This window comes from Pipistrellus kuhlii, unplaced genomic scaffold, assembly GCF_014108245.1.
Source record: "Pipistrellus kuhlii isolate mPipKuh1 unplaced genomic scaffold, mPipKuh1.p scaffold_m20_p_3, whole genome shotgun sequence".
Taxonomy (NCBI): domain Eukaryota; kingdom Metazoa; phylum Chordata; class Mammalia; order Chiroptera; family Vespertilionidae; genus Pipistrellus; species Pipistrellus kuhlii.
In genome coordinates, this window is record NW_023425529.1 from 166,892,918 (window position 1) to 166,909,155 (window position 16,238).

General features: G+C 37.2%; 1 protein-coding gene across 1 annotated transcript in view; it reads right to left on the minus strand.

Moving 5' to 3' along the window:
• LOC118730557 (disintegrin and metalloproteinase domain-containing protein 5-like) overlaps positions 1 to 16,238 on the minus strand; it is a 94,538-nt gene that overhangs the window by 61,514 nt on the left and 16,786 nt on the right. The window contains exons 11-12 of the mRNA XM_036458611.1: positions 8,730 to 8,866; positions 2,382 to 2,568 (exon numbers count right to left, since the gene is read on the minus strand). Coding sequence (XP_036314504.1) covers positions 2,382 to 2,568; positions 8,730 to 8,866 — 324 coding nt within the window. The remainder of the gene's footprint in view (positions 1 to 2,381; positions 2,569 to 8,729; positions 8,867 to 16,238) is intronic.

A 16,238-nucleotide genomic window follows, 5' to 3' on the forward strand; every position in this document is an offset into this window, starting at 1 on the left:
GCAGCAGGGATCAGGGTCAGCCATGTTGGCAATGGAACCCCAGCTCCCCACTAAATGACATAGAACACACAGACTTCAATGGTCCTCAGTCACTTCCTGAGCAGCAGTCAGCCCTGACTGGGGATCAAACCTGAAACCTAAGTAGGTGCCCTGAGAGAATGGAGCCCAAATCTTTGGTGTGGCAGAGGAGCTCCAGCCCACAGCAGGGGCCAGGGCATGCCAGAGGGGTTTTGTTGAAGAGCCTTGACAGCGTCAGCACAGTAGGTTAGAACTTCCTCATACAGCAAGGCTGCAGGTTGGATTGATCCCTGGTCAGGGCACAGACAACAAGCATAATAAATGGAACAACACACTGATGTTTCTCTCACTCTCTTCCTTCTCTAAAATAATCAATCAATAAAAATTAAAATAAAAAATAAACCCTCTGGCTTGCAGAGTTGATAAAAATAGTTAGAAAACAAAGTACTATCCCTTCCCATTCATTCAACAAATACTTCATCTGCTCCTTCAATAATCACACTGGGGATGGATGTTTGTTTGTTTGTTTGTTTGTTTTTGTTAATCCTCACCTGAGGACATTTTTCCATTGATTTTTTTTTTTTTTTTTTTTTTTAAGGGAGAGAGTGGAAGGGAGCGAGAAAGACAGAAACTAATCTGAGAGACATCACTTGATTGCCTCTTGCTGAATCCCCAACCAGGACCCCAGATTGAGCCTGCAACCCAGGTATGTGCCCATGATCGAAATCCAACTTGGTACTCTTCAGTCCACCAGGAGAAGCACTCACTATCCACTCAACCAAACTAGCATTTTTTTTCTCCTCTGCTAAGGATATATATTTTTCATTGATTCTAGAGAGAGAGGAAGGGAAAAGGAAAGACAGAGAAACACTGATCAGTTGCCCAAGCAATCTGACAGGATGGGACCCACAAACTATGTATGTGCCCTCAACTGGAATCGAACCCATGACTCTTTAGTGCATGGGAGGACACTCTAACTACTGATCCACATGGACTAGGGCCTGGAGGTACATTTAAAAAAAAAATTCAAATCTGCCCTGGCCAGGTGGCTCAATAGGTTGGAGTCTCAACCTGTACACCAAAGAATTTCTTGTTGGATTCTAGGTTAGGGCACATATTTAGGTTTAGGTTAGATCCCAGTGGGTCAGCAGGTGCAGAGGCAGCCTAATGGTATTTCTCTGTTACATGGATGTTTCTCTCTCTAAAAATCAATTTTAAAAACATCCTCAGGTGAAAATTAAAAATATAGGTATTAAAATTTTTATCAGATCTAAAATTTTATTTGGTTCTTTTTTAAATTTTATTTTTCATTTACAGTTCACATTCAATATCCTATCCTATATAATAAAACCCTAATATGCAAATCAACCAAACAGTGGAATGACTGGTCACTATGAACTGACCACCAAGGGGCAGTCACTCAATGCAGGAGCTGCCCCCTGGTGGTCAGTGCACTCAGACCAGGGAAGCACTGCTCAGCTAGAAGCTGGGCTTACGGCTGGTGAGTATAGTGCGGGTGGCAGGAACCTTGGTGGCAGCACTAAGGAGCAGTGAGCTGAGCAGTAGGGAGCAGCAAGCAGGTGGGAGGGAAGGAGCGAGGGGTCCTGGACTGCAAGAGGGATGTCTGCTGAGGGGTCCCGGACTGCAAGGGAGCACAGGTAGGGTTGAGGGACCCCCCTCCCACCTGTAGTGCATGAATTTCATGCACTGGGCCTTTAGTACATAACATATTTTAATACAGAAATATGCTTTTAACATACTATATTTGAATATATTCTGTATTTTACAATTTCTATCTCTGAGAATTTTCATGTTTGTTTCACTTTGTTGTCAATACCTCCTCTGTCATCTTTCATCTTTTATTTTAATCTTTGCTGTGTATTTTTATATTTTCTATGTGTGAAAGATTTAATTTTAAAATGTTTTTAGTTGGCATAACCTGTCAATACAAATCTTTTTCTCACAATATTACCAATGCATTTTGTTATCCCACTGATAATAGTCTATAGCCTTCAGATGTTCTTGTCTGCTTTTGTTGCTGCTTGTTGTTAAATATATTTCTTCAATTCTAAATACTCTTATGGCGACTAATTCTAAGTGTGTGGCTGATTCATACACTAAAGAATGTCAAAAAAACAATATTTAAAGATAAACATTACCTTAAGAACATTTGCTCTCCATTTTGAAAAATAACAAAAATTAGGAAACTTAAAGGCTGCCATCTTTTTTTAAAAAAAAGTATTTTTTAAATTTATTTTTCTAAACAATAAGGTGTTTGTGTATATATATATATATATATATATATATATATATATATATATATATATAGAGAATAAAAAGTTTTTGAAATTTTTTCTACTCACCATTCCAATGCCACAATCACATTGTTCACCTTTTTCCAATAGTCCATTGCCACAAGTATCCGGTACGCTTTTGTAAACTGGTTTAATAGGAAGGCTGCTATGAAGACATTCAAGACTAGAACTTGAAGTCAAATATTTAAACTCATCCAAGCTACAGGTACTAAAATCCTTTACACCCCGGGAGTGCCTAAAATATATATATATATTAAAAAAAAAAAAGACACACACACACAGACACGTGGGTATGATAAAAATTATTGCTACATATTTCTACATTTCTCCTAATGTACAGCAATTTTGAGAGAGATTTAAATAGCATTATTTTTGACCTGACAATTTTGACTCAGTGCATAGAGTATCAGCCTGCAGACTCAAGGGTCCCAGGTTCTATTCTGGTCAAGGGCATGTACCTTGGTTGCAGGCACATCACCAGGAGGAGGTGTGCAGGAGGCAGCTGATTGATGTTTCTCTCTCATTGATGTTTCAAACTCTCTATCCCCTCTCCCTTCCTCTTTGTAAAAAAATCAATAAAAAATATTTTAAAAAATGAAGAGCATTATTTTTCATAGAAAACAAAATGCATATTTTTGAAAATATTAATTTCATTGCTAATATGTTTAACACACTTTTTAAATGTCAGCATGAAAACTATTGTAATGAAAAAACAGGAACTGTGTTACACTTACTTACTTTCCCAGTGCCAAACAACTTAAAAATTTTTGCTTCAGTGTTTAATTAATATACTTTAATCTACTTAATAGTATTTTTATGTTTTTTCTATAAATACCAATATGAATCACTTCATAGTATATATATATATATGTATATATATTATTTATTATTACTCTTTATTAATAGTAACTATAATACTATACTTTAGAGCTTTTTTTCCTCTCCATAAGTGAACACTTTTCAAATAAAAATTAGCTGTTTGAGCCATTGTGGGAGGAGCAGTAGGAGGACCTGTCCTGACAGAATAAAAGCTGTTAGCACAACTAATCCCTTCCTCTCTCCCTTCCAGAACATTTGAAAGAATATGATTTAAGAGACTAAAGACTGTGCCCTAAACCAGGATTTGAGAAACTTTTTTTATAAAGAGCTGATAGTAAATAGTATCAGTTTACAGTATATGCTGTATACTCTGATGGAACTAAGAAATTTGCCACTATCGTCCAAAAGAAGTCATACATAATATGCAAACCAATGAGCCTGAATGCATTGCAATAAGATTTTGAAAGGTGTTTTTAAGGGTAAAATAGGCAGGTTTAGGAAGATTTGGGAATTAGGGAGCCCATGGGGGAGACACGCGGGGCTGCAAATCTGGGAGCTGCCAGAAGGCATAAGTTTACAGAATAAGGGAGCTGGAATCCGCTCATTCACAGAATAAAGAAAAAGAATAGAAGAATAAAAGGGAGAAAAAAGGGGGGAACACCACTAGGGGTTTGAGCTCTGAAGCCGCTATAGTGACCAATCAGAGGGCTATATCGGGACATGAAGAACTGCTGCCTTTATAAACCTTAAGAAAGAGGGACTTGGTGGACCTCTCTCCCCCCTCCCACATGGTATTCTGTGCTTGTTTCTCAATAAATGTCCACCTTTTGTCTGTGGCTTTATTCTTCAAATCTACCTGGACAAGAACCTGGAAAATCATCTTTGCAACATGCCCGGAGGAAAACAGTGCGTTTCAGTTTAATTCCCGCATTTCCGTTTTATTTACAAATCAAAAAGACCACCAAATCTGGCCCACGAATTATTGTTGGCTAATCTCTACCCTATATTAAAATCTACTCAGTATCAGTTCTAACACAGCCTAATTCAAGCTCCAACAGGATCCACAAAGACCAAGTTGGAAATACCTCGAGCTTCTATATATTCATACTAGAGGCCCAGTGCACAGTGCACTGGTGGAGGTCCCTCAGCCTGGCCTGCGCCCTCTTGCTATCTGGGACTCCTCGGGGGATGTCAGGCTGCCAATTTTGGCCCAGTCCCCAAGCTACGGCCCTGAGGGATATAGCAGTGTGAGAATAGGCAGGCGGCCGGGAAGGAGCCTGAGCTGGGGCTAGATACCACGCTGCTCCCGCTCTTCCCAGCTTCGCTGTGCCTGCAGCCACCATTCAGTAGCGCTGCCACGGAGGCAGGAGAGGCTCCTGCCACAGCAGATGTGCTCGCCAGCATGAGCCCAGCTTCTGCCTGAGCAGAGCTCCCGCTGTGGGAGCACACTGACCACTAGGGGGCAGCTCTTGTATTGAGCATCTGCCTCTTGGTAGTCAATGCATGTCATAGTGACTACTTGACTGGGTCAAGTGGTGGCTTTTATATGTACAGATTATAAAGCATAAAAGCAAGCAAATAAAATTCAAAATGATTAGCCAATAGTTGAATTGTCTAGTAGAAAAAGAATCAATGTTTTTCAGAGGGAGGTAGGAGAGTCCAAGCTTCCTATTGTAAAACAACTATATCTAATATCTATAATAATTAGTAAATAATAGTATCAAATAAATAAGAATATGTGATCCATAGCCAATAAAAAAAATGTAATCAATAGAAATCAACACTGAGATGGCCCTAGTGTTAAATTTGGCACACAAATATTTAAAAGGAACTGATATTATATATTCAAAGATTTCAAGAAAAAAATGTTCAGCTAATATAGAGAAAATACAGTCTTATACAGTGAACACTCAAAGGATAGTACAAATTCAATTCACATTAAATTGTTCAGCAAGGTAAACTAACTGCAGTGATAGAAATCAGATTAGTTGTTGCCTGGGGCCAGGGTAGAAGGTAGAAGGACTGCTAAAGGTCACAAAAGAACTTCCTATGAGGGGAGAAAAGGTGCATAGCCTGACTGACACTGTGGTTCAAAGATCATATATAATAGAGAAGCCTAATATGCTAAGTGTCCAGTCAACCGGTCTTCCATTCAACCAAAGAGTAATATGCTAATGAATGCTAAAGTCACTCAACCATTTGCTATGACATGCACTGACCACTAGAGGGTCAGTCAACTGGTCGATGAGTCACTATGACATGCACTGGCCCTAGGGGGCAAACACTCCAACTGGTCAATTAGTACTGAGTGAAATGGGCTAGACATGTCCTGGAGCCCTCCCCCAGTCCCTCTCTATCTGGCCAACCTCCTGTGTCCCTCGCTGGCCCTGATTGTGCAACAGTGGGGTCCCTCAGCCTGGCCTGTGCCCTCTCACAACCCGGGACCCCTCAAGGGGTGTCAGAGAGCTAGTTTTGGCCCAATCCCACAGGCCAGGCTGAGGGATCTACTGGTATATGAATTCATGCACCGGACCTCTATTTTATATAAAGTCATAAACTTGAACACTCTAAGCATGTCAATTTTATTGTGAATAAATTATACATCAATAACGTTGATTGTTTATGAAGTATATAATTAAAACACTCAAAATAAGGACAAAATCTTTAATAATAAAAGTGTAATATGCTAATTAGACAAGACAGCCGAACAACCATCCGGATGTCTTTCCAGATATCTTTCTGACAAAGCCGCAGTGGTGGGGGCCGAGGCAGAGGTGGTTAGGGGTGATCAGGCAGGCAGGCGAGTGGTTAGAGGCAATCAGGCAGGCAGGTAGGTGAGCCGTTAGAAGCTAGCAGTGTCAGATTGCAAGAGGATGCAGGCAGGCCTGGGGGACACACACCCCCATGCACGAATTTCATGCACCAGGCCTCTAGTTAAATAATAAGCAAATATCCTTAGCTAATAAGTTCATAATTTGCATCATTTACTGAGCATTCTTATAGGCAACTGTTATTTAGTAAAAAGTAGAACAAGTGTTTACTAGAAGCAAAAAATGTGAGCATCAGGAAACACACATGTGAAATAAGTCAGATAGTTATTGGAAAGATGAAAAACACAAATAAAACAACATATTGTGCAAGGGAATAAAGACACTATTTTAGAAGAGAGGACATTTAATTTAAAAAAAGAACTATGGCACTCTATTTGGTTTTGCTCAATATATAGAGTATTGGCCTGGGGACTGAAGGGTCCCAGTTTTGATTCAAGTCAAGGGCACACGGCTGGACTGTGGGCTTGATCTCAGTAGTAGGTGTGCAGGAGGCAGCCGATCAATGATTTTCTCTCATCACTGATGTTTCTATCTCTCTCTCCTTCACCATTCCTCTCTGAATCAATAAAAATAAATTTAAAAAAGAAACAAAGTAAGTAAAAATATATTTAAAGAATAAAGAACTATGGCTAGCTTCATACTTATGATGTTATGCTTTTTCCTTAAGATTGGAAACAAGGCAAGGATATCCACTCTCACTATATCAATTCACATTGGGCTGAAGTTAATTCAAGTGGAATTAAGGAAAGAAAAAAGACTTATACACAAAAAGATGGAAAGAAAAATATTAACTGTTCTTATTCATGAATGACAATATCTTATTTAGAGAAAATATTACAGAATCAACAAATAAAACCTCCTGAATTTTCTAAAGTATTTAACGAGTTTGCAGCACCCAAAGTCAATGTACTAAAATCTGTTATATTCCTAGGTACTAGAAAAGAGCAATTTGAGAATGATAAGTAAACAATTTCATTCATGATAACAAAAAAGAATACTTAAAGATAAATGCTTAAAAATAAAATTTAAATCATAAAATTACATTGCTGAAAAAAATTAAAGACCTACATAAATGAAGTCATATACCATATCCAAGAATCAAAATATTCCATATTATTAAAATGGCAATTCTCCCAAAATTGAATTATGCAATTAAATAATGCAATACTTTTTAAAAGCTCAACAGGGGATTTTGTCAAAATTTAGAAGCTGTTAATATATATGTATATATTAAAATGCAAAGAGCCTAGATTAGCCAAAAAGAACTTTAGAGAAGATGAAAAAATTTGGGTATTTGCATTACCTGATTTCAAAATTCAATATAAAGGTACAGCAATAAAGATTATATGCATCTGCATAAGTGTAGACATAGAGATTAATGATATAAAATAAAGATTCCTATTAAAAATTCACACATATATGGTCACTTGATTTTTGAAGAAGTGGCCAAGGCAATTAAGTGAGGAAAACAAGTGGTCTTGGAGTAACTGAAAAATCCATATTGCAAAAATAAAAATGAACTAAAACACATATATAGTAATTAACTAAAATATCCTAAAACTGATAAAGTGTACTTCATCAAAATTAAAAACATGTTCTTAAAAAATTCATTTTAAATGACGAAACCAGTTTGGCTCAGTGGATAGAGTGTCAGCCTGTGGACTGAAAGGTCCCAGGTTCGATTCCGGTCAAGGGCATGTACATTGGTTGCGGGCACATCCCCAGTGGGGGGTGGACAGGAGGCAGCTGATCGATGAATCTCTCTCATCGATGTTTTTAACTATCTATCCCTCTCCCTTCCTCTCTGTGAAAAATCAATAAAATATATTTTTTTAAAGAATTAATTTTAAAGAGGAAATCATGTATCTAATATGCAAAATATATGAACAATTCTTACAACTCAATAAGAGCACAAAATATTTTGTTTTTTAAAATTAGAAAAAAAAAGATTGAATAAACTCTTTATCAAAGAAGATATACAAAGCTATTAAGCATGAAAATATGTTCACATTATTAGTTCATAGGAAAAAGCAGGTAAAATTCATATGAGATAATATCTACCAACTAAATGATTAAAATTAAACATATTGATCATATCAATTTTTGGTGATGATGTAAAACAATCAGGACTAGCTACATAATTTGTGGAAACTAATGCAAATGAAAGTGCAACCTTCCTTGTTTATAAAGCAAGAGAAAAGTATTATTAGCAATATTAAAATTAAAAGCTTTTTCTCCTTGCTTCAAAGTCTCTCTTTCTCAATGGGTCATGGTGTTATTCATCTACAATTTAATGTATTTCAAGATAAATAAAATGTAATTAACTTGAATTGCACATCCTTATATTGTACAATGCCAGTTTAAATGAAAATATAAAAGCATTTAATTTTATGCAGAATCACTGATATCACACAATTCATCTGGCTTGTTCCTAGAAGGAGCTTTCAAGCAGGCCAGAAAAAAAAAAAAAAAATATATATATATATATATATATACACACACACACATACACAAATCAGACTCTGGAGGTAGGAAGGAAGAAGAGAGTTTACACAAGTATGGAGGGTTTGGGAAGTGTTGAATCATTTTAGTGTGCTTCCGTAGTTACTTAAAAAAAATGTATATAGTTGTTGGATACAGTGTTCTGTAATTGTCAATTACTTTAGTTTGGTTAATAGAAATGTAAGAACTCATCAAACAATTTCTTTAAAGAAATATGTGTATTTCATTAAAAAAATTATCTTACATTGCTTCTGATGACATCGTGCAAACATCTCCTGAACAATAGCAGGTATCAGTATTGTCAAAACTCAATCCCATATGAAGGCTAAGCAACTGCACGATACTGACAGCATATGACTCCAAAGATGAGCCCTCTACTTGCTAAATATAAGGGAAAGAAAAGAAAATAATTCAGCTAAGAATTCTATTGTTATTTAAAAACACACACACAATACTTACTATAATCAAAAATTAATAAGTGAAATTAATTTTTAAAAGGTATCAATGCATCCAAGATACCTGTGTAGATGAAATTAGTTATATAAGCATTTGGAAGATAGATTTGTTAAGCATAGATAAATATACACAAAAGTTTAATTTCAAAATACTATTACTTAAGGACAACAGCAACTATCTTGGAGTCTTAAACACCACATTGAACATTGCATCTCTGAATTATTATAAACAAAATTCCTCTAATCTACATATATATATAAAAAGCCAGTGTCCCAATGACCAGAATGACCAAATGACCAGTTACCATGAGGTGGCATTGACCTCTTCTTGGTCCCTCCCTCCCATCTGTGAGCAAAGGCGGTGTGGGACTGAGGACTGGTGAGCAGGCTGAACTGCTGACCTCTTGGATGCCTGCAGGCTCCAATGGATCAGCCATGGTGAACAGGGGAATCAGGGTGGTTGGTGGGAGGACTGGGCTGGCTACCAGGCCATTGAGTTCACCAGCTCATTCCTGGCTGCACCAGGAGTCAGGCCTATGGGAAAGCAGCTGCCAGCAACTTCACCTCCATGTGTGTGGACCAGCCCGGCCACTGATGGAACACACTGCCAGCTCTCGAGGCCGCTCACATGGGGGCAGGTTGATCGCAGGCGCACCCTGCAGCCTCCTTCAGTGCCTCAAGCCCCAGCAGCAGAGGCAATGGAGGAGGCGGCACCCATGGGAGCTGCCCCAAGCAGGCAGTGCATTCCATCAGCCAGCCCAGCACACTCGCATGGAGGTGAAGTCTCCAGTGCCCGCTTTCCTGCAGGCCTGAGCCCTGGAGCAGCTGGGGATGAGCTGGGGATCCCAATGGCCTGACAGCTCCGTAGCGGAGGCAGCATTTGACCTGGAGTCTGGCGAACAGGAGAAGATGGCCCTGATTTCAGGAGGCTAGGCCTGGGGACCCTACCCACACGATTTAATCATGTGCTGGGCCTCTACTATTTCAATAATAAATTCTACATTTTTTTTCTTTGTAGAAGGCAGCCTCTGAAATAGGTCTCAATGATTTCTGCCTTCTGCTATTCATGTCCTTGAATACTTCTAGTTAATGAATATAGCAGAAGTGATGGTTCATCATTTCTAAAATAGGTTAGAAAGACTGAATTCTTAGATTCTGCCTCATTCTCCTCACTCAGGGGAAAGCCAGCTAGCTGTTATGCTAAGAAGCCAGCCTAATAAGAGGTCCACATAAATGAACTTGGAAGAGATTTTCTGGGGTCTTTCAATAGCCACGTGACTGAGCTTGGAAACAAATTCTATGTTGAATCCTGAGATTACTATAGGTCCAACTGACACCTTGATTCTGCTCACTAAGCTGCTCCTAGAATCCTACCCCACAGAACTACATTTTATTTGCTAAGTTTTGGTATAATCAGTTGTATAGCAATCAACAATTAATACACCTCAGTAGGTATTGTTGTTCTCCTTTGTTTTATTTCCAGTTTCTGCATACAGACTTTTATAGCAGCTTTATTCATTATTGCCAAAACTTGCAAGCAACCATGATATCCTTATATAGGTGAACAAATACATAAGCTATGGCACATTTCAGACAATGGAATATTATTCAGCACTAAAAAGAAATGAGTTATCAGGTAATGAAAAGAAATAGAGGAACCTCAAATGCATATTACTAAGTGAAAGAATCCAATCTGAAAATTCTGCATACTGAATAATTCCAACTATATGTCATCCTCAGAAAAAAACAAAATTATGGAGACAATGAAAAGATCTGTGGTTGCTTGTGAGGAGGGCAGAAATTAATAAGCAGAGCACAGTGAAAATGTTCTGTATGATATCATATATATTCCAGACCCATAGAATGTACACCAAGAATGAACCCTAAGGAAAATTAGACTTTGAGTGATTTTGATGGGCCAATGTAGGTTCAGCTTTGGTTTAAAAAAAAGAATAAAATCTTACAACTTAAAAGACTTCACCTGCTTTCCTGTTACCAAACAAACCAAAATTGAGTCAAAGGGAACATACAACTATCTGTATCCCAATTCTGGAGCCCCGACCTCAAGCACAGATATTTTAAATGGCAAACAACCTGTCAACCTATTGTCAACTTACAACTAAATTTGGTCATATGATTTAAAACCTACTTACAATAGAACACTTCTTTTCACCTAAGGAAAAAACCTCAGTCTGTTGGACAGTTTTCAATCCAGCCATGACTAATTTGGGTTTTGATTTTGCTAGACATGCTCTGGCACAGACACCAATGTCCCTTTTGCTATCTGTGTATCTACAAGCACCTTGATTTAAATAATATTTTTAAGTTGGGGTCCCAAGATACAGGCCCAATAATTCATATTACACAACAGGGCTTCAGCATCATTATAATACCACAGAGCCACAAAAACAAGACCTACATAAACTCAAGAGGGTATCAACTTGAGGGTATCCACATCTCAAACAATATTACCTTGGCTCAAGATCTAACTGCAAGAAATGATATTGTACAGAGAAAACAAAAAACTACTAGATTTAATAAACGAATTTGACAAAGTAGCAGCATAGAAAATTAACATCCAGAAATCAATAGCATTTTATACACTAAGAATGAATTCTCAGAAAGAGAAATAAAAGAAAACATGTACCACTGCGATAAAAAATAAATAAATAAATAAAAATAAAAAAAACACACACACACCTGGGAATTAACAAAGTAGGTTAAAGACCTGTACTCAGCAAACTATGGGACATTGAAAAAAAGAAATAGAGGAAGATATAAACAAGAGCAAGCATATACTATGTTTATAGATAGGAAGAATTAACATTAAAATGTTCATAACCAAAACAATCTATAGATTCAATGCAAACTCAATTAAAATACCAATGGCATATTTCATAGATCTAGAACAAATACTCCAAAAATTTATATGAAATAAAAAAAGAACAAAATAGGAGGGACTGAAAAAACTACAATCTATACTACAAAGTCATTGTAAACAAAACAGTCTGGTACCAATGGAACAGAACAGATAAACCAGAAATCAACCCACACCTTTATGGTCAATTAATATTTGACAAAGAAGGCAAGTGCATGCAATAGGGTAAAGAAAGTCTCTTCAATAAATGGTGCTGGGCCTTGGCTGGTTTGGCTCAGTGGATGGAGCATCAGCCTGCGGACTCAAGGGTCTAGGGTTCGATTCCAGTCGGGAGAATGTGCCTTGGTTGCAGGCACATCCCCGGGTGGGGGTGGGGGGTGCAGGAGGCAGCTGATCAATGTTTCTCTCTCATAGATGTTTCTAACTATCCCTCTCCCTTCCTCTCTGCAAAAATCAATAAAATATATTTTAAAAAATAAATGGTGCTGGGAAAATTGGACAGGTACATGCAAAAAAAAAAAAAAAATGAAACTAGACACCAACTTATACCATACACAAGAATAAGTTCAAAATGGATAACAGACTAAAATATAAGTAGGGAAACCATAAAAATCCTAGAAGAAACCACAGGTAGCAAAATCTCGGACATCTCTCATAGCAATATTTTTATCAATACATCTCATAGGGCAAAAGAAACTAAGAAGAAAATAAACAAATGGGACTACATCAAAATTAAAAGCTTCTACAAAGCAAAAGAAACCATCTTCAAAATGAAAAGAGAACACACTAAATATGAGACATTTGTCAATGATATATTTGATAAGGATTTAATTTTTTAAATATATAAAGAACTCATTTAACTCAACAAAAGGAAGACAAACTCATTTAACTCCAACACAAAATGGGCAAAGGACCTGATTAGATACTTCTCTAAAGAGGATATACAGACGTCCAACAGATATATGAAAAAAATGCTCAGTCACTAATCATCAGAGAGTTGCAAATTAAAACTACATTGAGTAATCACCTCACACTTGCCAGAATGACTACCATCAATAAATAAGCAAATAACAAACAAATAACACATACTTGTGAAGATGTGGAGAAAAAGGAACCATCATGCACTGCTGGTGGGAATACAGACTGGTGCAGTCATTGTGGAAAACTGTATGGAGTTTCCTCAAAAATTTAAAAATGAATCTTCCATTTGGCCCAATAATCCCACTTTTAGACTATATTCTAAGAATGCCAAAACACAAATCAGAAATATATATATGCACCCTTATGCTCACAGCAGCATTATTTACAGTAGTAAGAAGGGGAACAACCCAAATGCCCATAAGTAGATGAATGACTACAAAAATCTGTGGTACGTTTATACAATGGAATACTATGCAGCTGTAAAAAAGAAGGATCTCTTAACCTTTTTGACAGCATGGATGGACCTAGAGATTTTTTAAAATGTTTTCTCTCTTTTTTAATTTTTTCTACTGTTTAAAGTATTAGATATGTCTCCTTTTCCCCAGATTGACCCCCCTGTCCCACCCTCCCCCCAGGACAAGCCCCACTCCCCCAGTGTCTGCGTCCATTGTTTATGCTAATATGTATGCATACAAATCCTTTGGTTGATCTCTTATCCCCCTTCCCTTGCCTTCTCTCTGAGGTTGGACGGTCTGTTCAGTGTTTCAGACCAGGAGATTTTTAAGCTAAGCAAAATAAGCCACTCAGAAAAAGTTAAATATCACATGATCTCACTTATATGTGGAATCTAAATGAGTAAAATAAACTGAACAAAATAGGTCCAGAGTCATTGAAGCATGGAAAACACTGGCAGATATCAGAGGGATTACGGGAGAGAAAGTAGGAAGCGATTAACCAAAGAACTTATATTCATGATTGCATAGCCCATGGTCACTGCCAATAGTGTGATGAAGGCCTGGGTTGCAGCGGGAGCCAGGTAGAGGGGGACAAATGGGGCAAATTGGGGGACATCTATAATATTCTCAACAACAAAAATAAATTAAATAAAAATAAAATGGGCAAAAACAGAGAGGGGAAATTAAAAAAACAACAACTATGAATAAGAACAATGAATAGAAACAATTCAATATCCATTTATTAAAAATTATCAGCACAGAGTATAGAGAAAGTACCACAACAAAAAAAGGCTAAATATTACAAGTCTACAGCTAACACCATACTCAATGTGAAAAGCTAAAAATGTTTCTCCTAAGATCAGGAAAAAGACAAGATGTGCTCTCTCACCACTTTTATTAAATATAATATTGAAAGTACTAATTAAAGCAATTAAGCAAAGGGGGAAAACTCATCCAAATTGGTAAAGAAGAAGTAAAGATGTCACTATTTGCATTTGACATACTACTATATATAGAAAACCCTAAAACAAAACAAAAAAAAAAAGGTTAGGAATAAGATGTTAACTCTGCAAAGTAGCTGAATACAAAATTAATACACAAAGATCTGTTGCATTTATGTACACTAATAAACTATCAGAGCAATTTTAAAAAAACAAGCTTCATTACAATAGTAACATAACAGAAAATATTAGGAATAAATTTAACTAAGCAGGTGAAAGATCTCTACTCTGAAAACTATATGATATTGAAAGAAACTAGAAGGATACCCCATTAAAATTGTTAAAATATCCATATCCAAAATAAAGATTCAACACAATCCCTACTAAAAATTCCAATTCCATTTTTCATAGAAATTTATAAAAGAATGCTAAAATTTGTATAGAACAACAACAGACCTCAAACAGACAAAAATAATCCTGAGAAAGAACAAAGCTGGAGGCATCACACTTCCAGTTTTGAAACTATATTGCAAAGCTATAGCAATCCAAAAGTATGGTATGGCCCTGGCTGGTGTGGTTCAGTTGGTTGAGCATCACCCTGTGCACCAAAAGGTCGTTGGATCAATTCCTGGTCATGGCACATGCCTAGGTTGTGGGCTCAGTCCTTGGAGGTGGTAGGTGCAAGAGGCAAAGTAATCAATGATTCCCTCTGATATGTCTCTTTTACTCTACCCCCATCCTCTTTCTCGAAAATCAATAAAAACATTTTTTAAAGTATAGTGTAGGTACAGAATAGCAAAAAACAAAACAAAACAAAAAAAAACCTGAAGATATGATCAACTAATATTTGACAAGGGAGCAAAGAATACTCAACTGAAAAAAGATAGCCTCTTCAATAAATGGTGTTAGAAAAACTGAATATTTACATTCAAATAATTAAATGGAACCATTTATCTTAGACTTCACAAAAATTTACTAAATGAATTGAAAATTAAAATGTAAGAAGTGACCCCAGCCAATATAGCTCAGTGGTTAAGCATTGAACCAGGAACTAAGGGGTCACCAGTTCAATTTCTGGTCAGAGCACATGCCCAGATTGTAATAGGCTCAATCCCCATTAGGGGGCATGCAGTATGTACTCAATCAATGATGTTTCTCTCCCATTGATGTTTCTACCTCTCTATTCTCATCCCTTCCTCTCTCTTGATGTGGGGTTAGGGGAATGAGAAGAGTTAAAACAAAGAACTTATATGCTTCTATGCAAAGACCTTGTGGGGTGAGTTAGGACTGGGAGGATGGGGGTAAAGAGTGGTAAATGTGAGACATCTGTAATGTTATCAACAATAAAAATTACGCATTAAATATACATATAAGAAGTGAAATCACAGCCATGAAGACAGAAGAGAAACAATTTAGATTTGGAAGATGCTGATGACACCTTGCTGTGCCAGCAGACGGCAGCTGCGTGTTGCTGAAAGATGCCCAGGACCAAACCAGAGACGGTCGGACCTGCATCACCACCGTTTGTCCACCAACCAGATCTGAAATATCATGGCTGACATGTACACATAAGGAACTATTTGACATTGAAATTGGGACTCAAAAAAACTGTTGGCCCAGAAAGGAACTCACTACAGACTGATTCATTTGCCTCTCAGCATAACCATTATGGCTTGTCTCCATTTAGGGTCTTACAAGGGTATTTCTTAGACACACGTCTAGAGGAAATGATAAACAACATAGACTGATGAATAAAAACAGACCCAGAGAAAGAGAAGCAGCGAACAGATTGTCAAACCTCAGAGGGAAAGTAGGGGAGGGTGGAGGTAAAGGGAAAGAGGTCAATCAAAGGACTTGATTTGCATGCATATGGGCCTGGCCAGTGGCCATGGACAACAGGGGGATGAGGGCATATGTGGGGAGGGGTTTGAGATGGGATTGGGGGGATGAGGACAATTATGTAATACCATAATCAATAAGAAAAAGAAATGTTTAAAAAAAGAAGTGAAATCATAAAACTTTAAAAAGGAATGATATTTAAAAATCTCCTTGACATTGGTCTTGCCAATTATTTTAAGGATATGATACCAAAACCACAAACAA